At 43.8% G+C, this 27,859-nt stretch overlaps 1 protein-coding gene across 2 annotated transcripts in view; it reads right to left on the minus strand.

Moving 5' to 3' along the window:
* Positions 1-5,109: 5,109 nt before the first annotated feature.
* LOC139418205 (E3 ubiquitin-protein ligase TRIM37-like) overlaps positions 5,110-27,859 on the minus strand; it is a 42,162-nt gene continuing 19,412 nt past the window's right edge. The window contains exons 14-25 of one of the 2 annotated variants that reach the window (XM_071167478.1): positions 27,677-27,856; positions 27,455-27,569; positions 27,162-27,359; positions 26,155-26,291; positions 14,583-14,665; positions 13,260-13,448; positions 12,810-13,109; positions 11,151-11,306; positions 10,762-10,951; positions 10,059-10,153; positions 9,369-9,515; positions 5,110-7,518 (exon numbers count right to left, since the gene is read on the minus strand). In XM_071167478.1, the coding sequence (XP_071023579.1) occupies positions 7,460-7,518; positions 9,369-9,515; positions 10,059-10,153; positions 10,762-10,951; positions 11,151-11,306; positions 12,810-13,109; positions 13,260-13,448; positions 14,583-14,665; positions 26,155-26,291; positions 27,162-27,359; positions 27,455-27,569; positions 27,677-27,856 (1,849 nt within the window). In that variant the 3' untranslated portion in view covers positions 5,110-7,459. Of the gene's footprint in view, positions 7,519-9,368; positions 9,516-9,977; positions 10,154-10,761; positions 10,952-11,150; positions 11,307-12,809; positions 13,110-13,259; positions 13,449-14,582; positions 14,666-26,154; positions 26,292-27,161; positions 27,360-27,454; positions 27,570-27,676; positions 27,857-27,859 lie in introns of both variants that reach the window. The other variant, XM_071167477.1, reaches the window with a different exon arrangement.

The following is a 27,859-nucleotide window of genomic DNA, read 5'->3' on the forward strand; positions in this document are numbered from 1 at the left end:
TGCTATCTAGCAATGACTAGGTTCTATAAAATGTGCCTCCACTTTCCTGGCCCAGGCAACCACCATTCAATATTTATCAAAGAAGGTTAATTCTCGCTGTTGGAAAAACCCATCTTTATACCCTTAAGAAAACAGGAATTGTTTGTGCCATTCCTGACATTTTCAACTTTTACTAACACATTGTGCCATTTCCATACTTTTGTTTAAAACCTCACCTGCTCCCGCTCCAGTCTCATTGAGTTCCCAGGGGCAGGAGACAAGGGCACATGAAACAAGTGACCAAACCACCTCAGTGACCCACAGTCACACGGAGAAACACCCCCAGCCAGTCAGTCAGTTCCCAATCACTGTCATTGCTTACTGCTCCTCTGAAACAACTAGTCGTCGGTCGCCTGCTGGCCTACCCACTGAAAAGCATGGTGGTCATTTACAGAAGGCCATTTGGACAGTCACCATTAAGCATCTCCAGAGAGCAGAATGTATTCCAGTTGTAGAATGTACATGGAGCCTTCCCGGGACCTTCATAGATGGCCCAATAGGACTGAGACAGTAGTGGTGTTCTGGACTTGTAGCGACGCTCCCTGTGTGGATGTAAGAAAACCATTTCTGGATGCAGTACACCTGGAAGACAATATTCTGGAGGTGTTTTGTTGATCGTGGGAGAGGAAATAATCTATAATTTATCAGCTTACCACCGTATCCTCACAAATCTGAGCATTCTATCCTGGTGTTCCACTCTGAAGGAGCAGGATGTGAATAAGCGCACTGCCTTTCGGGTTAAAAGATGCCCATGCTTCTGCATCTTTCTCTTTGTGTAACCAACACCTGCATTTCGCCTCTCGGAACAGCAGACCACACTAATTGCCATTTTCTGACCAATTATGAAAGACAACCATAAAGTTGGATATATAAAGGTAGTTATCGAATGCCCCGAGTCTCCCCAACCTCAGCCCCCCCCCCAACCCCACTCACATCACCTGCTTTTTTGGAGCTTTCTGCTTCTTTTTGAGAGTAAAAAAAGTGCACATCTTTCCCATCCCAAACATTCCTCACACGGGCACCAATTGCTTATTGAAATAGTAGTACATTTATATTATGTACATGTAAGTATGAATGTGTGCAGGCGTGTGGGTACGTGTTGAGAGTATGCATGTGGTCTGTCTTATACGTCTGTTATATAAAATCACCAATATTCTGTGTTGATATCAAGCTTCACAGCCCCCAGCAATGTACTGTACTGTTCATGTGACACCTTTGGAAGGAGAGTCGTATACGTTAGCAGTGCTTGAGTGACAAGGGAACATGGGAATTTAAATGCTCCTCAAGGACCATCCACTGAAATGTCAAAATGGTCACCCCCTCACAGTCTTTGATAGCTTCAGTCGTTTGTAAGACGCAGAACCTTAACCAAGCCATAAACAGAAAATGCGAACTCTATAGTTCTTCAGCTAAACTTGCTGGCTCGCTTAACCCACAGTTCTTCTCTTTCTCACCCACTGCTGTGGTACAAAGGACCCCCCCCCCCCCATGCCAGTATGACACTTTCCCTGATGATAGTAAAAGACCACACAGTTCAGGTCTCTTCCCTTCTCTCCCCTTCCCTTTCCTATGTCACTCAATTGCTCTCATGACTCTGCACTGTGTCCACAAAACGCTTTGTTCCTGTAAGCAATAATGAATCTTTATGAGTCGCGCGTGGAAAGGCTCTCTCAGAGGGTTTGTCTTCACTGAGAAAGGCAGAGCTAGATCAAACTAACAGCTTCCCTCCTAAACTCTTACCAGTGCTCACATTGACATGTGCACACACCACTTTACTTCTGCTTGATGGTAGTATGGGACACAATCTATGATGTACCCCTTGGACAGTTGTCGCTGTACACTAATACGTTTGGTGGCTAAATTGAATTAGTCCCAATGAGAAACACAACAAAGGGCTCTATTCAATCTGTATAACTGAAATGTTACAGATCGCACAATAGAAATGTAAAGGTAATTTCCGATTGAGCCGACAAATGCATTGTTTACTGTGAATGCAGTTTCCACTAACATGGGAACATTGCCTTTAAATTTCAATAACGCTGTAACGCAATACCTCTGTGATATGGATTGAATCCAGCCCAGTGTCTCTAAGCTTGGCCAGCCTCCTCTCACAGGGCGGTTCAAACTCTGTACACCAGGCATCCCTGAAGACAAACCCATGACCAGCTGTTCCCCAACCTGCAGGTTAGGTAAACCAGTAAAAAGTTTCAGTATCTGTATTTTCTGTGTTCTTCTCGTAATATAAACATGTGTGTGTGTGTGTGAGTGTATCTGAACTGGTGACTAGTATAATGTATAAAGATTAAACCAAGTATTTTGTCTGAGTTTTATTTGACCTCTTGTACAACCAGATGGACTATAATTAGGCCTATGGAATTCTCCCAAACGTGTGTGTAAACCCTCAGCTGTGTGCTGTACTCTTGTCGAGACTCCAGTGGCTCCACTTAGAGAGCCAGGAGACTTAATTAGTGTCCTTAGCCTCCACCTGTCAAGCTTAGACCCTAGCGATGGAACAGCCATATTTAATTAACTACCAAGATTATTTTTAATCAAGGCCTCCAACTGTCCTGTGGCGATATGCGCGTATGCCCTTGTACACGATGGCTAGTGTTCACAGTTTAGGTAATTGCCAGCACCCTGTAAAGTGTGTCAAGCATTCTTAAGATAGGGATGGCAAGCTACAGCATTTTAATAAAATATACTGGGAAACGAAGAGGGCACTTCCTTGTTAACATCCAAGCAGAGAAACATTGCAATGTTTTTATTTCACCCTCCAGGTGGAATGAATGGTGTGCAGTCAGATGTCCATTTATCTTTTCTCTGGCATAAAACATTCATCATCATTACTTATTTATGTGTACCTTTTTTGTTTGTTGTTTAAAGAATTCTACGTCAAGAACACTTCAAACTAAATTTCGTAAACAGCTTTTCAGACTTACTAAGTACAACGTTTGTGCTCCACATAGCACATGGTATGGTATACTATTTACAGATGGAAATGCAGGGATATACCTGCTGACTCAAACATTTGACATTATGTAGCAGCACCACAGCTGAGCTTTTGCTCATGGCCTTTCTTGCTGCAAGGTTTAAGGCACACATACAAATAATGAGGAGAGTAAATCCCTGCTGTTGTTCATCAGCTTGAGGACACACACACACACAAAACTTAATTACTATGACCGTGTCCATATCTGGAGCAGTTTAGCGTCTGACATAACAGATGAGTGAGCGTTAATATCCACCAGGTTTCACAGAAGATTGCGTGTTCCAAATGTAATCGAGAATCACCCCCACAGGTTAAGCCATGGCTTTAATCTATGTCACACTAGTGATCGATTAAGGGACATTCAGGGCATCAGACCAAATAGACCCATTTTCTCATTTAGGGGAGTGCTTTCTGGGAGCCTGCAAATAAGGGTGGAAGATGTAGTGTTGTGAGAGGGATATTAATTGAAGGCTGAAATAGGGACTACTCTAATAGAGTCTGGCATTACACAAAACACTGTCATAGCTGCTTTACTCGGAAGTTATCAACAGACTCCTGTTGCTATAAAAACTAAATCAGCTCAACACTTATGGCTAGATTCTATCAGATCCGCCCTAGCTGACACCCGCATAGCGGTTGTTTTGGCGGTGTCGGAGGTGGAACTGTGTCTGTTGTCAAATCAACAAGTGGCTCCCAGCATTATACCTAAAGCGGACATTGCCATTGGCAGCACGGAGTTGCATTAAGATAAATCCCATGCAACATTGTTTACAAGTTTGAACACTAAAATGTGAGATGTAATCGATATCTTGATTAGGCTGATAAAAATCGTCATTATTTTGTTTAATTCTTTTCAATTTGAGCGCCATTATTTCTATATAGTCTACACTTTGTTCTGAACTTCTAACACGTGTCAAACTCATTCCACTGAGGTTCGAGTGTCTGCAGGTTCACTCCTCCCTTATACTTGATTAATTAAGGTCACTAATTACTAAAGAACTCCCCCCACAGTTGTCTAGACAGACACTAGGCCCTCCATGGAGTGGGTTTGACACCCCTGTTCTAATGTAAATGTGTGGGTGTGACTTTGTGACAATGATCACAAGAGCAGCTGCTAACCGTTTTGACAGCTCTATCGCGGTTACTCCAACACCGCCAAAACAAAGCTATGCATGTGTCAGCTATCGCAGGTTAACACTTGATCGGATCGAATCAAGGCCTTAATCTGGATGTATTTGATCTGCTGTTCTAGTTTGAGTGAAACCAGGGCTAACGAAAAGGGGGATTACAATATGGACATTCTCAGTGGAAGAGCTGAGGCACTTCCTGAACATAAACTTAACAGATATTAAAAACTATCATAACATAATGGGAAGAGACATTACGACCTGTACATTGTGGACTTATTGACAACACACTAACCAAAATGGCTTAGGCCTAGAAAGCTGTTCAAATCCATCAGCAGTTCAAAACAACTTATTCATGAGGAGCAATTACCCAAGAAAACACTGGTATGAAGTGGAGCACTAGTGATGGCACTTTGAAGTAGCTTCGTTACACATTACATATGTTGGTAATGTGAATACATATACAACATTATGGGGTGGTTAGAAATGGGATGAGGGAAACCTGCTAAACAGACTATTTACCTGTAGTAGGATAACAGTAACTTGAGTCATGTCAATTCCTACAGGGCTTTCTGCACTGCGGACTAATGTGCAGCATGTCCTCTCCAATCCTCCTAAATCAAGCCCCGCTTCTTGGCATGGTGGCCTTCTGAAAGAAGGAAGAGTTGGTGCTGGCCGGATGCAAGCAGGACATGGCAGGTGCCAAAGTTCACTCAAGTAATCTCTGTTGAGCTCAATCTCTAGCCACACCAACCTGGCACACTAAGCCCCTACCACCCACCCTCCTATACAATGCAGAACTCAAGAGACGTGGAGTCAACCACAACAGTGGGAGTTACCCCTCATCTGCAATGGAGCTCTCATACAGTTGGATAAAACAAAAACAGGATTTTCATTGTTACATAAATTCAGCCATTTCATAAGTATTTCCATATTTAGGTAACACACAGTCAGTTTCAAGAAACCATAAAATATTTTATTTGTTAAATGTCATTCTATTAGTTACAACAAAAAAATGACACATACCCAACAAATAAAAATCCCACTGCATTCTGGGACAATATAAAATAAAACACTCATGGTAGACACAAAGGAAAGCATGAACACTTGAAACCATCTAATCACCCTCTTTCTAGTACCTTTCCTAAGTCAGCCCTTTCCCACTCAGACAAACACACAGCTAAAACCTGGGCACAAACAGAAATGTGCATAGTGAACTGACAGTGAAATAGATACAATTAGACCATATCAGGATGAATCTGGAGCTGCATATACAAGGGCACAATAAGAGGTTTAAAGCATATTGTCCACCCTCCATCTGCCTGTTCAACTCCATTGAAGCCATGCAGTTTTAGGCACACATGATGGAACATTAGGAGGCTGTGCAGCTGGGGGTAAACATCAGGCATCCTACAGCTGAAGGAAGATATTTATAGTGTAAACCACTGAGCTCTCCATTCAGGCATTTAGAACATATTTCCTTATTAGTCAATGCACACCAGTATACTTTGAGACATCTTACACATCTCCCTTTCAAGAGATAGAAATGTTTACAAATTCAGTTGGGTCACCTCTTCAGTGTACATTTCAATGAAGAAAGTCTTTGTACCATGGAGAACAAAGGACACTGGCAAAGAGTACAGTTTCTGCTATGATGTCCATGTGGATGCTAGTGTGGTCGTCAGATTGATTTACAAGGGTTGAAAATAATAAAATGTTACTGTGTAAATAAAATGGTCCACGGTCACACAGCAAAGCTCAACTACAAGGAAGAGATGGCACCCTCTGATGGGCAAAAAAGGATATTGAAAGAAAATTGCTCCAATGACATGCTTTAAAGAACAGAACACTTCACATCACTGTTGGGAAGACTTTGTACAAAACAAACACTTATTTACACATGTCTCTGTCAAACAAATTACTTTCCAAATATTGCCTTGGTCAAATTGTGCCCAGAAAACAAGCAAAATAAAATAATCTAGAATCAAGACGACGGAATGTGACCTTTGGATCCATTTTTTTTAAAGCGAAAAGGAATCCACCAAGTTGAAAAACAAAATTATATCTGCTTCATAGAAGTCAAAATGTGTGAATTTGCATGGACCCATTTTTTCAAAGATGAGCAGAATAGCTGAACTGGGAGGAGTTGCGCACACAATACAGAAAAAGTGTTGATCGCAGCGCAGAAAACTCAAAAACACCACCTACATACATGCCTATGTTACAGAGCTCATCTTGACTTGACAAGGGCTGCAGAAAACACTTTCTGGTGAAAGAAAGAACCCTGTATGTACGGATAAGGTACATCAGCTTTGATGTTTAATTACAAAACAAGGTTAAAAAGCACTTGAAGCCCAGACTGTCAACCAAGAAAGTTCAGTGTGAATCATCAATTCAGGCAAAATCCGCTACGGTGAACAGGAGTCATGCCTAATGTTCTACTAAGAAACTACTCAATACACATTCAGAAGGTAGCAATCTCTTACACATGCCAGAGAAGGACGTACCATTGATACATCCTTCAATGTGTCTACACAGCAGAAAAACTGGTTCTTGTTCTGAAAGATTTACTGGGGGGCAAGCAACTCCAATCTACCGGGAGTAGCAGACGAAATACAGTAGTTTGCAATGATAAGATTTGCACAGAAAGGGACTTCCTAACAAGTTTTAAATCAATGGTGAAACAAGAATAAAGGTACTAAATGCGTCCACTTCAAGGCGTTCGTTCAGACTGTTTTCAAGAATGGGGTGTTCATTACAGCACTGTGTGATGCCTGCCTGACTGTGCTCCTCCACACAAACACATCAATAGCAACTCATTGAATCAGAAAGGCAGAGATTTTAAGATTGTCTTTCTGTTGTGAAGCAGGTGTACTGTGCTTAATTCTCAAAACTCACCAGAGCTCACGATGTCCAGACCACGTTGCAAACATCAACCATGAGGTTAGTTACATATGATAAAATGTTACTATTTTACTTTTCACAACGACAGCCTAAAGAATGTCTCTCGCAAATATATTGTTCCTTGCCCCATTCTAACTCATATTTAATCAAATTTAAATATAAATGGAGATTAATAAAAGTGATCAAATATATTTACATATTTTGCAGTCATCATCAAGGTGCTCACTTAGTGAGTTGTAGCATTCTCATTGCATTTGGGGTTGCCGGTGACTAGAATGACTGCATGCAAGTGTCTACACAAGTGCTTGTGTACATTAAAAAGTTATATACACTGCTCTCCAGTGCCCATATGGCGATGGCCACTATTTAGACCGGCTGTGGAGGCCATGTTGGAGGGGAATCACCTCTCGGTGTTCTCTCCTGTGGTGAAGCACAGGCCGTCAGAGTTCAACTGGGCCCCTGGGAGGAAAGAACAGAAGCATTTAAAACACTGAGCATAGCATTAATTTCCTTCCATGGTACTGGCAAGCTGATTTGAGGCTAAAATGTGTTAAGTGTGCAGAAATGAGATCTCACACTAATGTATGTGTGTTTAAGTGTTTGTGTGAAGGGGTTACACACACACACACACAGTGCCTTGCGAAAGTAGTCGGCCCCCTTGAACTTTGTGACCTTTTGCCACTTTTCAGGCTTCAAACATAAAGATATAAAACTGTATTGTTTTGTGAAGAATCAACAACAAGTGGGACACAATCATGAAGTGGAACGACATTAATTGGATATTTCAAACTTTTTTAACAAATCAAAAACTGAAAAATTGGGCGTGCAAAATTATTCAGCCCCTTTACTTTCAGTGCAGCAAACTCTCTCCGGAAGTTCAGTGAGGATCTCTGAATGATCCAATGTTGACCTAAATGACTAATGATGATAAATACAATCCACCTGTGTGTAATCAAGTCTCCGTATAAATGCACCTGCGCTGTGATAGTCTCAGAGGTCCGTTAAAAGCGCAGAGAGCATCATGAAGAACAAGGAACACACCAGGCAGGTCCGAGATACTGTTGTGAAGAAGTTTAAAGCCGGATTTGGATACAAAAAGATTTCCCAAGCTTTAAACATCCCAAGGAGCACTGTGCAAGCGATAATATTGAAATGGAAGGAGTATCAGACCACTGCAAATCTACCAAGACCTGGCCGTCCCTCTAAACTTTCAGCTCATACAAGGAGAAGACTGATCAGAGATGCAGCCAAGAGGCCCATGATCACTCTGGATGAACTGCAGAGATCTACAGCTGAGGTGGGAGACTGTCCATAGGACAACAATCAGTCGTATATTGCACAAATCTGGCCTTTATGGAAGAGAGGCAAGAAGAAAGCCATTTCTTAAAGATATCGATAAAAAGTATAGTTTAAAGTTTGCCACAAGCCACCTGGGAGACACACCAAACATGTGGAAGAAGGTGCTCTGGTCAGATGAAACCGAAATTTAACTTTTTGGCAACAATGCAAAATGTTATGTTTAGCGTAAAAGCAACACAGCTCATCACCCTGAACACACCATCCCCACTGTCAAACATGGTGGTGGCAGCATCATGGTTTGGGCCTGCTTTTCTTCAGCAGGGACAGGGAAGATGGTTAAAATTGATGGGAAGATGGATGGAGCCAAATACAGGACCATTCTGGAAGAAAACCTGATGGAGTCTGCAAAAGACCTGAGACTGGGACGGAGATTTGTCTTCCAACAAGACAATGATCCAAAACATAAAGCAAAATCTACAATGGAATGGTTCAAAAATAAACATATCCAGGTGTTAGAATGGCCAAGTCAAAGTCCAGACCTGAATCCAATCGAGAATCTGTGGAAAGAACTGAAAACTGCTGTTCACAAATGCTCTCCATCCAACCTCACTGAGCTCGAGCTGTTTTGCAAGGAGGAATGGGAAAAAATGTCAGTCTCTCGATATGCAAAACTGATAGACATACCCCAAGCGACTTACAGCTGTAATCGCAGCAAAAGGTGGCACTACAAAGTATTAACTTAAGGGGGCTGAATAATTTTGCACGCCCAATTTTTCAGTTTTTGATTTGTTAAAAAAGTTTGAAATATCCAATAAATGTCGTTCCACTTCATGATTGTGTCCCACTTGTTGTTGATTCTTCACAAAAAAATAGTTTTATATCTTTATGTTTGAAGCCTGAAATGTGGCAAAAGGTCGCAAAGTTCAAGGGGGCCGAATACTTTCGCAAGGCACTGTTATATACATATATATATATACATATGTGTGTGTGTGGCAGGTAACAATATTGACCTGCACAGGGCAGTGCCTGGGCATCATAGCGACAGTCTCCAGCCTCCAGGGCTACCACCTCATCTTCGTTCTCCGTGTCACAGTCGATCTCACTGTCACTGCTCATACCTGGCAGCAGCACCACCGTCTGCTTATGGACAAGATGACCTGACAGACAGAAAGAACGGGGGCACAAAGGATAAGGGAAATCAGAGTGACAGAGTGGGAGAGAGAACGAGAGAGGCAAACAGAAAAAGGAGAGAAAGGGCACATAGGTCAACAAAAGAGGGGGCCGAAGGGACAGAAAGGAAAACAGCAGAAAGATAGAAAGAGGGAGAAAAGGTACATGTAACAGAGTGGGGGAACCACCAAGACCAATATAGCGGCATCTCCGAGGTAAGGGAAACACCATCACCGCCAAGAGCACAGCTCATCCTGCACAGGGCAGAATAGACACCTCCTCTCTGTCTCTACAGATACCAACCAATCCCCAAGATCATTAGGGCTAAAACTGCAGAATAAACATCCTTTAAAATTCCCGTCACCAAGAAGCTTTTAACTCTACCTCCAGTATGGTATTAGATTACAGTATATTTTATCCACAGATGAAAAGTGGCGCTCAACCCTTACTGCCGTCACAATAGCATTCCTCCATAGAGGAGGGTCGAGGTAGAGGTGAAGGAAGAGGGGGGTTAGAGCAGTACGGCTCACTTTCATCAGGGCGTGATGAGGGTCCCTCTGCCTGGCGGACCTCAGCCGTCTCCTCCAAGTCACAGTCCAGAGAGCTGTCCGTCAGCAGGCCAGACCTAAGGGAGGTTGATTTGCCATTTGTTTAAACCACAAGTGATATTGATTTCAATACACATGGGAATAATTGTATTCCTTTCTTTCTAAAAGGTACTGTAGGGATACTTTTGGCAAGAGTGAAAGCTAATAATTTCACCACTAGTTGCTGGTCTATTTCAAACCTAAACAGTTTAGAGAAAAGCTCACTCTCAGTCTTGCTTTGTCCGTTGGGAAAACCAATTTAATCCCAAAATAGGGTGGTGCATAAATTCATAAATTCCAGTCTAGTTAGCTAGATCAGCAGTAGTCCAAATAGGTTGGCACAGTAAAGTAATAAAACAAATAGTATCACTGTGGCTCAAAACAAATATAACGCCTAAAACAAATGGTTAAACTGGAGAGGCTTTGGCAGGGGGTAAACACTTGATAAATAAATAATGACCAAAACGTTGGTTTAAAGGGAGTCAATTTTCTCAATTGTCAAGTATACTTTCCAATTATCATGTGCCCTTCTCCAAGCACCTGGACTATAGAGAAACGTTGTTTTTGAAGTGGGAAAATGTAATGGAATCGCCACTAATGCATAAGGGCTAGGGTTAGATTTAGGAACAGGGTGTTATAGTCTTACCCCATGGGCTGGGTCCTGGGTCGTGCTATGGTGGAGGTGGAGATGCCGTTGAGGCCCCCCAGAGCGTACAGGTCAGCCCCATAGAGCTGCTCCTGGTCGTGTTTGGAAATGCAGGGCTTGCTGTCGTAGCATGACGATGAGCTGCCCAGAGAAGGAGGGGAGCTGTGCACGCTGTGTGGCTTCAGGGCTCCTACAGTATGACACAGCACAGGGAAACACTGGTCAGTCAGAATTAATTCGCTTTTGGTGCATTGCATGAATGTTTTACAAATTAGTGCGACACGTGACAACCATACATTTGGGTACTTAGGTGGAGCCATGGCGGTGTGTCATCACTGGTGCAGGTCTAAACCCTGCTAACCCAACCTCTACCTGGGTTTACTACTGACCTTCTGATCCATTGGGGGTGTCCCTGGGGAAGAGGCTTTGATCACTGGACAACTCTTCACCGCTCTGGCTTCTTGACTCCTTCTCCACTCCGTCTGTAGCTCTTCTCAGGCCCAGCCTGCTGCCCTCCTGCTTGGGAGACAAGGCCTTCTTCCCTCCTGCCACACAAACCACAGTTGGTTGAACATCTGACTGAGCAGTCGATAGCTCCCCAGTTGGCTGCTCAGAGTCAACCGTAGAAAGTGCTGTGAAATGCTATTCAATTCCACAGATTGTAGAGTGTATTGTGTACAGTGAAGGTGTATAGCACCAACAGGGTTGGGTAAGTTACTTTCTAAATGTAATCAGTTACAGTTACCTGTCCAAAATTGTAAACTTAACTGGGGACACTAAAATGCCACTAAAATGTGCAGTTTTGCCCCACAACAGAATGCCACATATGTCTCAAGTTGAGGGAGCGTGCAATTGGCATGCTGGCTGCAGGAATGTCCACCTGAGATGTTACCAGAGAATTTAATGTTAATTTCTCTACCGAAACCACCTCCAACATCGTTTTAGAGAAATTGGCTGTACGTCCAACAGGCCTCACAACCGATGTCAATGTTGTGGGATTATGGTATGGGCAGGCATAAGCTACGGACAACGAACACAATTGCATTTTATCGATGGCAAGTTGAATGCACAGAGATACCGTGACGAGATCTTGAGGCCCATTGCGTGCCATTCATCCCCCCATCATCACCTCATGTTTCAGCATGATAATGCACAGCCCCATGTCGCAAGAATCTGTACACAATTCCTGGAAGCTGAAAATGTCCCAGTTCTTCCATGGCCTGCATACTTACCAGACATGTCACCCATTGAGCATGTTTGGGATGCTCTGGATTGACGTGTACAACAGTGTGTTCAAGTTCCTGCCAATATCCAGCAACTTCGCACAGCCATTGAAGAGGACTGGGAGAACATTTCACAGGCCACAATCAACAGCCTGATCAACTCTATACAAAAGGAGGTGTCATGCTGCATGAGGCAAATGGAGGTCACACCAGATACGGACTGTTTTTTTGATCCACACCCCTACCTTTTTTTAAAGGTTTCTGTGATCAACAGATGCATATCTGTATTCCCAGTCATGTGAAATCCATAGATTAAGGCCTAATGAATTTATTTAAATGGACCGATATTCATATATGAACTGTAACTCAATAAAATCTTTGAAATCGTTGCATATTAACTTTATATTTTTGTTTAGTATAGTTAAATAAGAGAGCAGCAGTGTGATTCACATCAAAGCTCCATGTAGTTATCAATAATAAGTGATATACGTATTGCCCGTAGGCCAGACCACTGCTGTCATCCTTACCTCCAAGTGTTTATTCAAATTGGATAATCTTTGGATCCCGACAGCAGTCGCACCATTGTAAGACATATCTTGGACTGTAGCCTACAAAAGCCTATTCCTGCTCTTTTCCTGTGATCCACCAACACATTTGGTGTGTCATCATAGTGGTCTCTGACTTGTGGTCAGACTTGCTCAGGCGGAACAAACTTAAACTTGACCTTTTTTTCAATGCTAATTTGAATGTCACTGAGAAAACAGAAAAGGTGTCAAAGATATTTTACATGTAATCTGTTACTCCCCAATCCTGAGCACCACTCACCAGAACGACAGTGTCTGGAGGCCCCAGGTCCTTTCCCCATCAGATCCAGCTCTGTGGACTTTCTGCTGGGCCCTAGGTCTGAGTCTGCGTGGTAAGAGGGCCCCTGTTCCCCTGTGGCTCTGCCAGAGGGTACTACCCTGGCCTCCCCCCGCGCCTCCAGCTGAAACTTGACATCCGTCATCTTACTGCGCACCTCAGCCATCTGGGCCTTGAGCCGGATCAGGACCCCTGAGTCTGGGGCTCCCCTCCTCACTGCCTGAGGCCGGCGCTCGCCCCGCTCCTTTCTGGAGTGGACTTGGACTGAAGAGAGGTATAGAGGAGAGGGACAAGCACAATGAAGATATTAAGTGGCTATTAGCACTAGCCCTAGCTTGGCTACACAGTACAGAGTATAAAAAAATATGTTGTATTGTCACATACACAGGATACGCCGTGAGAGAGACCACCTACCTTGGCTGTGCAACAGGGAAGCAGGAGGTCTGGGCTGAAGACCCCATAGTGACTCCACGTTGCTGTGTTCCTTGAGGTCCAGCAGCTGGATGAGGATGACTGGGTCAATCTCCAGCAGACTGTTGTTGCTGCCAGCGGAGGAGAGACCTCCACCACGCCTCAGACACCTGGCCCCATGGTTAGAGCCTCCTGGGAGAGACAGGGGAGAGTCAGAGGTATGTTCAGAGATACAACGGTGAGGAGACAGTTGCAAATGGGAATTGGAGACCAATAGTGAACTATACTGGATGAGTCAACTAACGCTTTGAATTAAGTTTGGAACAGGGCATAATGCATACTAGTTGCAAAAGGAAATCTTTATTTACTAGGTTTATCACACAGAGGAGAGCTGTGGCTGCTCAACAGCTCACGCTCCATTACGAGTTACAGTAGGCCCATTTCAGACAAGATAACTCCCCCACAAACTCTAGCCATGTCATAGGGGCAGCAGGTAGCCTTGTGGTTAGAGTGTTGGACTAGTAACCGAAAGGTTGCGAAATCGAATCCCCAAGCTGACAAGGGATTCGTTCTGCCCCTGAACAAGGCAGTTAACCCACTGTTCTTAGGCCGTCATTGAAAATAAGAATGTGTTCTTAACTGACTTGCCTAGTTAAATAAAGGTAAAATAAAAACAGCTATGAGAGAGCAGTAGAAAAATCATTAAGGTCTGCATACAATGAGCATTTGAGAAGGGGAGAGATCAGAGATTGGAAATGGCAGCGGGGACAATAATCCACTTTGTAGCCAATGTTTAATGAATAAATGTAAATAAACCAATATGGGACATGTAATTATGGATATTTTCCTTTCAGAGGAGAGAGTCAGATAGTAAGTAAAAGAGACAGCCAACATGTCAGAGTTTAAGGGCGGCCAATTCTGAATTGCTAAAGTTGAAATCAGTTATCAAAGTACTGAAGAGTAGGCTTCTAACAGGACACACTTCATGCATGCAAATCTAAGCATTGTTATGCAGCCCTTTACACTCCCCTTTGGTTGCGTTTTAATCCACTGAAGTGACCACCTTTCCACACAACACACTTAAAACGTTCCACATCAGCACCCATGACAAGTCATCACACTGACAATGAGTCATCGTCTTTAAGCCCCATTACACTAAAACACACACTAAAAAGAGATCTGATGAGTGAGAGAGATAACTAGATCAAAAAGAGGAGAGAAAGATGGCATACAGAAAGGGTGAGAGAAGGGGATAGAAAGAAAAGGGAGGGGGAAAAGGAGGGAGTAGAGAGAGAGAGAGAGAGACAAAGTGGAGGAGGAGGTTACCTGCTGCCCCTGCCACATCGTCAGGCAGTTCTCCCTCCTCCATCTCCAGGTTCCCACTGAACTCCACATCATTCTCCCCAGACCTGAGAACCAGAGACCATCAATATCTGGACTGGGAACAACGTTGCTACAATGTCAGGGTCAAAATAAGACTAAACCTTTAGCTGACAACTACCACTAAAACTGACGGATGCCTAAACCATGGCAACACATGAAAAAGGTCTACCTATCATTTCAATTGATTGAGCTGATCAATTGGTTTCATTTGCCGATTTATTGTTACAAGAAATTACCATTTGGGGACATTTGGTTCCCTACGTGGGCCTCTAAAGATATAGAAACTGTGCACGTTCAATCAACCCCACTTAAGGAACATTCCGTTCCTTGGCCAATACTAAGGCCGGGAGATGACATTATGAGCCAACTAATAAATCAGCTTATGCAAGACCTTGGCTTGACCAGCAACTCAAATTAGAAAGTGTGTCCAGGACTCCCTAAATCACACAGAGAAGTGTTCCCTCATCAATAAGCTTCTTAGGGTGATTAGACACAAAGTGCTCCGTGTTAGAACAGACCAGCTATATACACATTGCATTCGGAGAGTATTCAGACTCCTTCACTTTTCCCACATTTTGTTACATTACAGCCTTTTTCTAAAATTAAAATGTTTCCTCAATTTACACACAATACCCCATAATAACAAAGCTTAAAACTGGTTTTAGAAATGTTTGCAAATTTAATTAAAATCAGGCCTTTATGGTAGAGTGGCCAGATGGAAGCAACTCCTTAGTAAAAGGCACATGGCAGCCCACTTGGAGTTTGCCAAAAGGCACCTCAAGGACTGACCATGAGAAACAAGATTCTCTGGTCTGATGAAACCAAGGTTGAACTCTTGGCCTGAATGCCAAGCGTCACATCTAGAGGAAACCTGGCACCATACCTACGGTGAAGCATGGTGGTGGCAACATCATGCTGTGGGGTAGTTTTCAGTGGCAGGGACTGGGAGACTAGTCAGGATCGAGGGAAAGATGAACAGAGCAAAGTACAGAGAGATCCTTGATGAAAATATGCTCTAGAGCACTCAGGACCTGAGACTGTAGTGAAGGTTCACCTTCCAACAGGACAAGGACCCTAAGCACACAGCCAAGACAACGAAGGAGTGGCTTCGGGACAAGTCTCAATGTCCTTGAGTGGCCCAGCCAGAGCCCGGACTTGAACACAATCGAACATCTCTGGAGAGACCTGAAAACAACCAACCCGACAGCGCTTGAGAGGATCTGCAGAGAAGGGAGAAACTCCCCAAATACAGGTGTGCGAAGGTTGTAGCGTCATACCCAAAAAGACTTGAGGCTGTAATCACTGCCAAAAGGTGCTTCAACAAAGTACTGAGTAAAAAATTAAAATCTGAATATTTATGTAAATGTAATATAATTTCTTTTTTTATGTGCAAAAATGTCTAAAACCCTGTTTTTGCTTTGTCATTATGGGGTATTATGTGTAGATGGATGAGAAGGAAAAAACAATTTAATTCATTTTAGAATAAGGCTGTAACGTAACAAAATGTGGAAAAAGTCAAGGGGTCTGAATACTTTCTGAACGCACTCTCTCTACTGATGAAGTGGATGGACAGTGCACGGCAATGTTGTCTCTGGAATGGTACAGCATCATGACAAGTCATTCTGTTCTTTTAGCAGGGGCCAAATGGCCCCATGGGATGTGCGTGCCCATTTGAGAGTATTCCAAGTAAGGTGTCCATGTGTCTGCATGTACTTAATGCATGCTGGTTTAAATTGGTCTGCTTAAGAAAGCCCTGTACACATTCCTAGGTATGACCTGGGGGAGAAGAGGGGATAACAAGGGAAACACAGCAGCTATTGTATCAGACTACAGTACAACATGAGTCAGATCTCCAGCAGAGCGTCTCACTCGCCGCCGCACCACTCAGCGCATTTATAGACAGGGGAATGACGGAGCAACACATCCCAGAGCATCTGTCCAACCAGAGATTTTTTTTAATAATAAGCCCTACCGGACCTACAGCATTGAGTGAGTGAGTGAGTGAGTGAAGTGCCTTGTGGGCAGAGTGGGGATGTCAATTGACTGTAGTTTCCCCCTACAGACATGGGTCTGTGTGTGAGTGAGTGAGTGAGTGAGTGAGTGAGTGTTCTCTATGTTGTGTGTATATATTTGTGCATCCATGTCTGTATGAATACGTAGGAAGCCCTTCTGTGAGTGTTTATGTATACGGTCCACATGTAATAATGTGTAGGTACTACAGGTCGACCGATTATAATTTTTCAACGTTGATACCGATTATTGGAGGACCAAAAAAAGCCGATACCGATTAAAAATCGGCCAATTTTTTAAATGTATTTATTTGTAATAATGTCAATTACAACAATACTGAATGAACACTTTTAGTTTAACTTAATATAAAACATAAATAAAATCTATTTAGCCTCAAATAAATAATGAAACATGTTCAATTTGGTTTAAATAATGCAAAAACAAAGTGTTGGAGAAGTAAAAGTACAATATGTGCCATGTAAGAAAGCTAACGTTTAAGTTCCTTGCTCAAAACATGAGAACATATGACAGCTGGTGGTTCCTTTTATCATGAGTCTTCAATATTCCCAGGTAAGAAGTTTTAGGTTGTAGTTATTATAGGATTTATTGGACTATTTCTCTCTATACGATTTGTATTTCATATACCTTTGACTATTGGATGTTCTTATAGGCACTTTAGTATTGCCAGTGTAACAGTATAGCTTCCATCCCTCTCCTCGCTCCTACCTGGGCTGGAACCAGGAACACATCGACAACAGCCACCCTCGAAGCAGCGTTACCCATGCAGGGCAAGGGGAACAACTACTCCAAGTGTCCGAGCGAGTGACTTTTGAACCCCGCTAACTAGCTAGCCATTTCACATCGGTTACACCAGCCTAATCTCGGGAGTTGATAGGCTTGAAGTCATAAACAGCACAATGCTTGAAGCATTGCGAAGAGCTGCTGGCAAATTGCATGAAAGTGCTGTTTGAATGAATGCCTACCATCGATCAGTCAGACTGCTCTATCATAGACTTAATTATAACATAATAACACACAGAAATATGAGCCATAGGTCATTAATATGGTCGAATCCAGGAAAACTATTATCTCGAAAACAAAACGTTTATTCTTTCAGTGAAATATGGAACAGTTCTGTATTTTATCTAACGGGTGGCATCCATAAGTCTAAATATTCCTGTTACATTGCACAACCTTCAATGTTATGTCATAATTACGTAAAATTCTGGCAAATTAGTTCGCAACGAGCCAGGCGGCCTAAACTGTTGCATATACCCTGACTCTGCGTTCAATGAACGCAAGAGAAGTGACACAATTTCACCTGGCTAATATTGCCTGCTAACCTGGATTTCTTTTAGCTAAATATGCAGGTTTAAAAATATATACTTCTGTGTATCGATTTTAAGAAAGGCATTGGTGTTTATGGTTAGGTACAGTCGTGCAACGATTGTGCTTTTTTCGCAAATGCGCTTTTGTTAAATCATCCCCCGTTGGGCGAAGTTGGCTGTCTTTGCTAGGAATAAATAGTCTTCACACAGTTTGTAACGAGCCAAGCGGCCCAAACTGCTGCATATACCCTGACTCTGTTGCAAGATAAGTGACACAATTTTCCTAGTTAAAATAAATTCATGTTAGCAGGCAATATTAGCTAAATATGCAGGTTTAAAAATTATATACTTGTGTATTGATTTTAAGAAAGGCATAGATAAATTTTTTTACAAAAAATAAAAAAAACTTTATTTAACCAGGTAGGCTAGTTGAGAACAAGTTCTCATTTGCAACTGCGACCTGGCCAAGATAAAGCATAGCAGTGTGAACAGACAGAGTTACACATGGAGTAAACAATTAACAAGTCAATAACACAGTAGAAAAAAAGGAGAGTATATACATTGTGTGCAAAAGGCATGAGGTAGGCGAATAATTACAATTTTGCAGATTAACACTGGAGTGATAAATGATCAGATGGTCATGTACAGGTAGAGATATTGGTGTGCAAAACAGCAGAAAAGTAAATAAATAAAAACAGTATGGGGATGAGGTAGGTAAAAATGGGTGGGCTATTTACCGATAGATTATGTACAGCTGCAGCGATCGGTTAGCTGCTCAGATAGCAGATGTTTGAAGTTGGTGAGGGAGAAAGGTCTTCAACTTCAGCGATTTTTGCAATTCGTTCCAGTCACAGGCATCAGAGAACTGGAACGAAAGGCGGCCAAATGAGGTGTTGGCTTTAGGGATGATCAGTGAGATACACCTGCTGGAGCGCGTGTTACGGGTGGGTGTTGCCATCGTGACCAGTGAACTGAGATAAGGCGGAGCGTTACCTAGCATGGACTTGTAGATGACCTGGAGTCGACTAGAGCCGACTAGAGCATACAGGTCGCAGTGATGGGTAGTATAAGGTGCTTTAGTGACAAAACGGATGGCACTGTGATAAACTGCATCCAGTTTGCTGAGTAGAGTGTTGGAAGCAATTTTGTAGATGACATCGCCAAAGTCGAGGATCGGTAGGATAGTCAGTTTTATTAGGGTAAGTTTGGCGGCGTGAGTGAAGGAGGCTTTGTTGCGGAATAGAAAGCCGACTCTAGATTTGATTTTAGATTGGATATGTTTGATATGAGTCTGGAAGGAGAGTTTACAGTCTAGCCAGACACCTAGTTACTTATAGATGTCCACATATTCAAGGTCGGAACCATCCAGGGTGGTGATGCTAGTGGGGCGTGCTGGTGCAGGCAGCGAACGGTTGAAAAGCATGCATTTGGTTTTACTAGCGTTTAAGAGCAGTTGGAGGCCACGGAAGGAGTGTTGTATGGCATTGAAGCTCGTTTGGAGGTTAGATAGCACAGTGTCCAAGGACGGGCCGGAAGTATATAGAATGGTGTCGTCTGCGTAGAGGTGGATCAGGGAATCGCCCGCAGCAAGAGCAACATCATTGATATATACAGAGAAAAGAGTCGGCCCGAGAATTGAACCCTGTGGCACCCCCATAGAGACTGCCAGAGGACCGGACAGCATGCCCTCCGATTTGACACACTGAATTCTGTCTGCAAAGTAGTTGGTGAACCAGGCAAGGCAGTCATCAGAAAAACCGAGGCTACTGAGTCTGCCGATAAGAATATGGTGATTGACAGAGTCGAAAGCCTTGGCAAGGTCGATGAAGACAGCTGCACAGTACTGTCTTTTATCGATGGCGGTTATGATATCGTTTAGTACCTTGAGCGTGGCTGAGGTGAACCCGTGACCAGCTCGGAAACCAGATTGCACAGCTGAGAAGGTACGGTGGGATTCGAGATGGTCAGTGACCTGTTTGTTGACTTGGCTTTCGAAGACCTTAGATAGGCAGGGCAGGATGGATATAGGTCTGTAACAGTTTGGGTCCAGGGTGTCTCCCCCTTTGAAGAGGGGGATGACTGCGGCAGCTTTCCAATCCTTGGGGATCTCAGACGATATGAAAGAGAGGTTGAACAGGCTGGTAATAGGGGTTGCGACAATGGCAGCGGATAGTTTCAGAAATAGAGGGTCCAGATTGTCAAGCCCAGCTGATTTGTACAGGTCCAGGTTTTGCAGCTCTTTCAGAACATCTGCTATCTGGATTTGGGTAAAGGAGAACCTGGAGAGGCTTGGGCGAGTAGCTGCGGGGGGAGCTGTTGGCCGAGGTTGGAGTAGCCAGGCGGAAGGCATGGCCAGCCGTTGAGAAATGCTTGTTGAAGTTTTCGATAATCATGGATTTATCGGTGGTGACCGTGTTACCTAGCCTCAGTGCAGTGGGCAGCTGGGAGGAGGTGCTCTTGTTCTCCATGGACTTCACAGTGTCCCATAAGTTTTTGGAGTTGGAGCTACAGGATGCAAATTTCTGCCTGAAGAAGCTGGCCTTAGCTTTCCTGACTGACTGCGAGTATTGGTTCCTGACTTCCCTGAACAGTTGCATATCGCGGGGACTATTCGATGCTATTGCAGTCCGCCACAGGATGTTTTTGTGCTGGTCGAGGGCAGTCAGGTCTGGAGTGAACCAAGGGCTATATCTGTTCTTAGTTCTGCATTTTTTGAACGGAGCATGCATGCTTATCTAAAATGGTGAGGAAGTTACTTTTAAAGAATGACCAGGCATCCTCAACTGACGGGATGAGGTCAATGTCCTTCCAGGATACCCGGGCCAGGTCGATTAGAAAGGCCTGCTCACAGAAGTGTTTTAGGGAGCGTTTGACAGTGATGAGGGGTGGTCGTTTGACTGCGGCTCCGTAGCGGATACAGGCAATGAGGCAGTGATCGCTGAGATCCTGGTTGAAGACAGCGGAGGTGTATTTGGAGGGCCAGTTGGTCAGGATGACATCTATGAGGGTGCCCTTGTTTACAGATTTAGGGTTGTACCTGGTGGGTTCCTTGATGATTTGTGTGAGATTAAGGGCATCTAGCTTAGATTGTAGGACTGCCGGGGTGTTAAGCATATCCCAGTTTAGGTCACCTAACAGTACAAACTCTGAAGCTAGATGGGGGCGATCAATTCACAAATGGTGTCCAGGGCACAGCTGGGAGCTGAGGGGGGTCGGTAGCAGGCGGCAACAGTGAGAGACTTATCTGGAGAGAGTAATTTTTTAAAATTAGTAGTTCGAACTGTTTGGGTATGGACCTGGAAAGTATGACATTACTTTGCAGGCTCTCTCTGCAGTAGACTGCAACTCCTCCCCCTTTGGCAGTTCTATCTTGACAGAAAATTTTATAGTTGGGTATGGAAATCTCAGAATTTTTGGTGGCCTTCCTGAGCCAGGATTCAGACACGGCAAGGACATCAGGGTTAGCAGAGTGTGCTAAAGCAGTGAGTAAAACAAACTTAGGGAGGAGGCTTCTGATGTTGACATGCATGAAACCAAGGCTAGACTGACTGATGTTTATGGTTAGGTACACGTTGGAGCAACGACAGTTCCTTTTCGCGACTGCGCACCGCATCGATTATATGCAACGCAGGACACGCTAGATAAACTAGTAATATCATCAACCATGTGTAGTTAACTAGTGATTATGATTGATTGATTGTTTTTATAAGATAAGTTTAAATGCTAGCTAGCAACTTACCTTGGCTTCTGACTGCATTCGCGTAACAGGCAGGCTCCTCGTGGAGTTCTTTCCAACTGTCCAAGGGTCACTATTTGCCCTAGGAACCACTGCCGTCAACGCAGTCAGTCTAGCCACAGTCAAGAGGATTGTTAGGGAGATTACTGAAGAGATGCCACTTATCCAGCAGCAGATGAAGGCACAGGCCCTCAGGTTGCAACATGTGGGAAAGTCTCTCCAGGACACTATTCTGGTGGTCAACACACACACTACTCTCCTGAACAAAACTATCCTGTCTGTAGGAAAGCTAGCAGAGGTCATGAACCATGACTATGCCCATGTCCAATTGGTTCGATTGTTACTGGAGGATTTTCTCTGTGAAGTTAGCTCTTCTATGGACCACTTGGCCATGAATATAATCCCCTCATATCTAGTGCCCATCTCAATGGTGCACAACATATCGTGGTTGAAGTAGCTGAGGTCAATAAGGCCATTAGTCACATTTGGGGTCGGCCATCCCAATACATGTTGATGTTGATCGTAATGAAGTGGGATTTCAACTGACGTTGCCGGTTGTTGAACTGGAGAATATCTGTAGATTGAAAACAGTTCTCAATGTAGGATTTTGGCACGACAGTATCCACGTAAAGATTGCCACGCCCCCAGTTGTAGCTTACCAGGAAAACAACACAGATGTATCTCTCACCCCTAACCTGTTAATGTGTACTCTAACCAAAGATGTCCACTACCACTGTCCTAGCAAACCGTTTGTCAGGGATAACACTGAGCATCTTTGTGGTATTAAAGCTATCACCAGCGAAGAACGCTGTAGAGCCAAACGAACAGCCAGGGATGGGGCCGTAGGGAACCGACGGTTGGTCAACACACCGTTCGCGGCCGCCACTATGACTTGTGGTTAGAGCGTTGGACTAGTAACCGAAAGGTTGCAAGTTCAAATCACAGAGCTGACAAGGTACAAATCTGTCGTTCTGCCCCTGAACAGGCAGGGGCAGAACCCACTGTTCCTAGGCCGTCATTGAAAATAAGAATTTGTTCTTAACTGACTTGCCTAGTTAAATAAAGGTAAAATAAAAAAATAAAAACTTACAAACCTTTGAACCTTTGAACTTTTGAACCTGTTTTTGTTAAGTACCAGAGGGGGCGATTGTTCACATAGACGACCTCACTCTCTACCAACTTCCCGACGACAGGATAGACACCGAGACTGAAATGCCGGACGCTTTTGCTAACCGTTCCCTTGAGTTACCACAAGCCACTCAAAACCAAATCCAGTACGAGGGACCCATGACTGTTGATCTTAGCGTACGGGATGAAGCACTTAGTTGACCCGACTGACTACAGACCAAAAGATTGGTCTGTCGCCCGCTCTTGGACGGTTCCGGACAGTATCCTGACTGTTACCAGGATCCTTGGTTTTATTTCCCTTGGCATGTGCACCTACTACGTACACAGGCGCACACGTGCAATGGAAGACCTAATGAGGTCTTATACTAGGATCACCCGTGGGACGGAAGCGATCCCGATTTTTGGAAAGTTGGCAATAGATCCTGAAACCCCCTTAGGGGGCCCAGTCTCAGCCTCCTCTCCCGAACTCGCTAGGTCAGCCCAGTAATGTTCCCAATGTAAGCTTTGGCCTTCAGGGGCCAAGTTGTTCCAAGTGCCTTAACTACCCACCTGCAAGTAGGATCACCTTAGACATGACAGACTGTCCTGATCTGGTCAGGTTACAGGAGACCACAACCCTACAGATTCTCTCTCAACCCCAACAGAGGAGGAGAGATCTAGGGGTCTGAAGATGTGGGGTTTTTATGACCCCTCACACCCCTGGTAAATCTTAGGCCACAGACAAATTCCTTTTGTCCTGTTACTATGGAGAACCAGCCTCAGAACATTAAACATGAAATAAAGGGACTTTGGAATAATGGTTTCTGTCAGCCACAACGGTGGTCATGACGATAGATGGAATATGAAAATGTATGTCATTTTTGTTTTGTTATTAAAAAGGTTAATAGATGACGTTATTACAAAAACATTGTAACGTCAACAGTTTACCTAGTACAGTGGGGCAAAAAAGTATTTAGTCAGCCACCAATTGTGCAAGTTCTCCCAATTAAAAAGATGAGGCCTGTAATTTTCATCATAGGTACACTTCAACTATGACAGACAAAATTAGGAAAAAAAAATCTAGAAAATCACATTGTAGGATTTTTAATTTATTTATTTGCAAATTATGGTGGAAAATAAGTATTTGGTCACCTACAAACAATCAAGATTTCTGGCTCTCACAGACCTGTAACTTCTTCTTTAAGAGGCTCCTCTGTCCTCCACTCGTTACCTGCATTAATGGCACCTGTTCGAACTTGTTATCAGTATAAAAGACACCTGTCCACAACCTCAAACAGTCACACTCCAAACTCCACTATGGCCAAGACCAAAGAGCTGTCAAAGGACACCAGAAACAAAATTGTAGACATGCACCAGGCTGGAACGACTGAATATGCAATAGGTAAGCAGCTTGGTTTGAAGAAATCAACTGTGGGAGCAATTATTAGGAAATGGAAGACATACAAGACCACTGATAATCTCCCTCGATCTGGTGCTCCACGCAAGATCTCACCCCATGGGGTCAAAATGATCACAAGAACGGTGAGCAAAAATCCCAGAACCACACGGGGGGACCTAGTGAATGACCTGCAGAGAGCTGGGACCAAAGTAACAAAGCCTACCATCAGTAACACACTACGCCGCCAGGGACTCAAATCCTGCAGTGCCAGACGTGTCCCCCTGCTTAACGCATGAGGAAATAGACATTTGCAACATGATGTCACAATAACAAAAGCGAATCCATGGGTTTGACTAGTCAGATTCGCAGGTATTTGAGCAACTGAATCTCCACTACTAGGCCTATCTGCTTGTCTGTTTGTTTAGCAGAGAATCAAATATGTTCCCTGTGACAAAACCTGCTTAAAGTGGTGACTATCATAAAGTAAAAACACAACCTCCCGAAATTCCCCTGATAGCCAGGTGCAAGGGGAGAGAAAGGGGCCAACATCTTTCCGGGGTAAGATAAAACAAATGTAATGTTCACTAGTCTGTAGGCTAATAACCTCATTTTTAAAAATGTAAACTAAACTACATCAACAAATTGTGTGGTGAGACATTTTCAGTTGATTAAATTGTGACAACTACAACAAGAAACCATTAGATTCCTGTCCATATTTTACACTGATGTTATGTGCTTTTAAATAGCATTTCCGGTTTGAATGGGAATACCGTGATAGGGTTGCAATTTTCCCAGGAAAGAAAATTGGTTGATTTTCTAGAAAATATTCAACCCTAGTGTATGTGTATGAGTGTGCGTGGTTGGAGCTGGAGAGCTTCGTGTTGTTTTTTTGCACTCAGCCAGGCAGTATGAGGAGCAGTGATGACTCACTGATGGCTCATCTGGTGAGCTCACAGTGAGGGGGTGGAGAAGAGAGAGAGAACATGTGAGACTAAGGCTCCAGCAACAGCCCTTCACTCCACACAGTCTCTTCGGGCTCAGGGGTTTGAAAACACGTTGATGAAGTACGCATACACAACTCATATCAAAACTACACTCTTTCTAACCAGCACATTCCAGGTTGGGACAGAGGGACACCAAAACAAGTAATTGTAATGATAAGATCGATGTAATGATCGAGAGCATCCTGACCGATTGCATCACCGCCTGGCATGACAACTGCTCGGCATCTGACCGTAGGCGCTACAGAGGGCAGTCAGTACGGCACAGTACATCACTGGGGTCAAGCTTCCTGACATCCAGGAGTTATAATACTATGCCGTGTCAGAGAAAGGCCCCAAAAATTGTCAAAGACGGCAGTCACCCAAGTCATAGACTGTTCTCTCTGCTACCGCACAGCAAGCGGTACCGGAGCGCCAAGTCTAGGACCAAAAGGCTCCTTAACAGCTTCTACCCCCAAGCCATAAGACTGCTGAACAATTAATCAAATGGCCACTGGATTATTTACATTGACCCCCCATTTGTTTTTACACTGCTGCTACTCGCTGGTTATTATATATGCATAGTCACTTTACCCCTACCTACATGTACAAATTACCTCAACTAACCTGTACCCCCGCACATTAACTCAATACCGGTACCCCCTGTATATAGCCTCGATATTGTTATTTTACTTTTTATACATTTTTTACTTTAGTTTATTTGGTAAATAATTTCTTATCTCTTTTTTTACTGCATTGTTGGTTTAGGGCTTGTAAGTAAGTATTTCACAGTAAGGTCTACTACACCTGTTGTATTCGGAGCATGTGATAAATAAAGTTTGATTTGAGGATGTGGATATAATTTCTGCATTCCCCCCCCCTCCAAATAATTGGGGGACTAAAACTAGAGAGAAAGCTCTGTGGTTAGGGGTGATAGTGGCGCTAGGTCACTCACATGGTCTCCTCGTCGATGTCGTTCTCCTCTGTGTTGCTCGTTGCCGTGGAGCTGCCCGAGGTGCTGCTACCGTCCAGAGGGTTCACCTCCTCGTCCCCCGTCAGACAGTCCACTTCCAAGTCCCCATCAGACAGCTCCTGACCACACCACAACGTTAGCGCAGCATTTACATAAAAGCATTTAGTGCTTAACCTCTGACACAGCTTTTCCTACTCTGCTGTGTTTGATCTTCATCTGATAAAATAGTGCATGCTTAAGGTCCCCATCAGCTCATGACTATACTTTAACATTAATGCAACATTAGCGCAATGTTCAGACAACATGCAGCCTAGAGCTCAGCTGCTGACACAGCAAGCATTTCTCCTCTACTGTGCCCCATCTCCCTCTTGAGACACCTTATGATAATGCATGCTGAGGTCAGCCCTTAAGTAGGACTAGAGACATTTTAGGCGGAAAAGGGGCAGAATGATTAAGTGTCTCTGAAATTTAATTTCATCCAGTTGTTTTTATAATGCCATTCATTTTCATCTGAGAAATATTATATGCTTCCTGGATTTTTATGTAACAATGTTTCGACCCCAGTGGTTATGTGAATACAGGGGAGCAACTTTCACTGGGGATGGGATAAGTTTGAAATTACATTTTTGTCCCCCCCCCCAGTTTTATCATTGGAATGTGATAAAAAACGAGGCAACGGTGTGCTTTAGGACCCTGCGGACGTCTCCGAGCGGTGTTTATCTGACTGGATAAAATATAAATAATATATATTATATCCTCCCCCATTTCTAAAATCAAAGTTGCTCCCCTGTGTAAATACAAAGGAGACTATCGTATCCACACAACATTTAACTGTTTCGACCACTCTAATCAGTGTGTTTGGGTACTATGATCATGTGTTGTGTGCAACATCTTGAATCACAAATATGAACCAATACAGGGTGAACCTCTGTGGTCATCATGAATATGGATGAATATGATGACAAAGTGCTAATGTCTGAGTGACTCACATTGGAGTCATCGTGCTGGGTCTTCTCCTCCTCCTCCTCTTCCACTTTGGTCTCAGTGGCAGTGGTCTGGCAGCCATCCTCAGCCACGGGACCTTTCCCTGAGCGGGAGTCTCTCTCCGAGGTCGAGGTGCCCAGGCGCCGGTCAGGAGGGGATGAGCTGCGAGACTTTTGCCTACGGAACAGCTCAATGGCCAGCCTCTGACAACATGGAGAAATAATATGCAATGAGTTAACGCAAATCATTTTAGTTTAGATTAATTAGAGATTCATTTGTGGTGATCTAAAACCCACACCTCTTTGAGGTTGTTGATCTGCTGGATGTAGCTGGACTGGGCTGACTCCAGCTGGCTGATGTACCAGTACTGGTCTCTGCACTTCTGGAAGAAGGTGGGCGAACGCACCTGATACCTGTTCAGGGGAGAAAAGTCAACTCAGCAGTCAAAAATGACTCCAATGAAGACACTAAACCCAGAGTTAGAAATGGCATCTTTCTCTCTATTAGTATTAGTGGTAACCTGAGGACCAGGGTGTCAGTCTGCATGTTGAGGTAGCCCTCGCTGGCCAACAGGTCCAGTCTGAAGAAGCGATTGTAGCCCCAGCACTCCCCCACCTCAAAGTCTGATGCAAACTCCCTGATGATGTTCTTAGTGGGGTCGCTGGAGGCCTGATGGACCATCTCCACACGGTACTCATATCTA

Source organism: Oncorhynchus clarkii, chromosome 10 (genome assembly GCF_045791955.1).
Source record: "Oncorhynchus clarkii lewisi isolate Uvic-CL-2024 chromosome 10, UVic_Ocla_1.0, whole genome shotgun sequence".
NCBI lineage: Eukaryota > Metazoa > Chordata > Actinopteri > Salmoniformes > Salmonidae > Oncorhynchus > Oncorhynchus clarkii.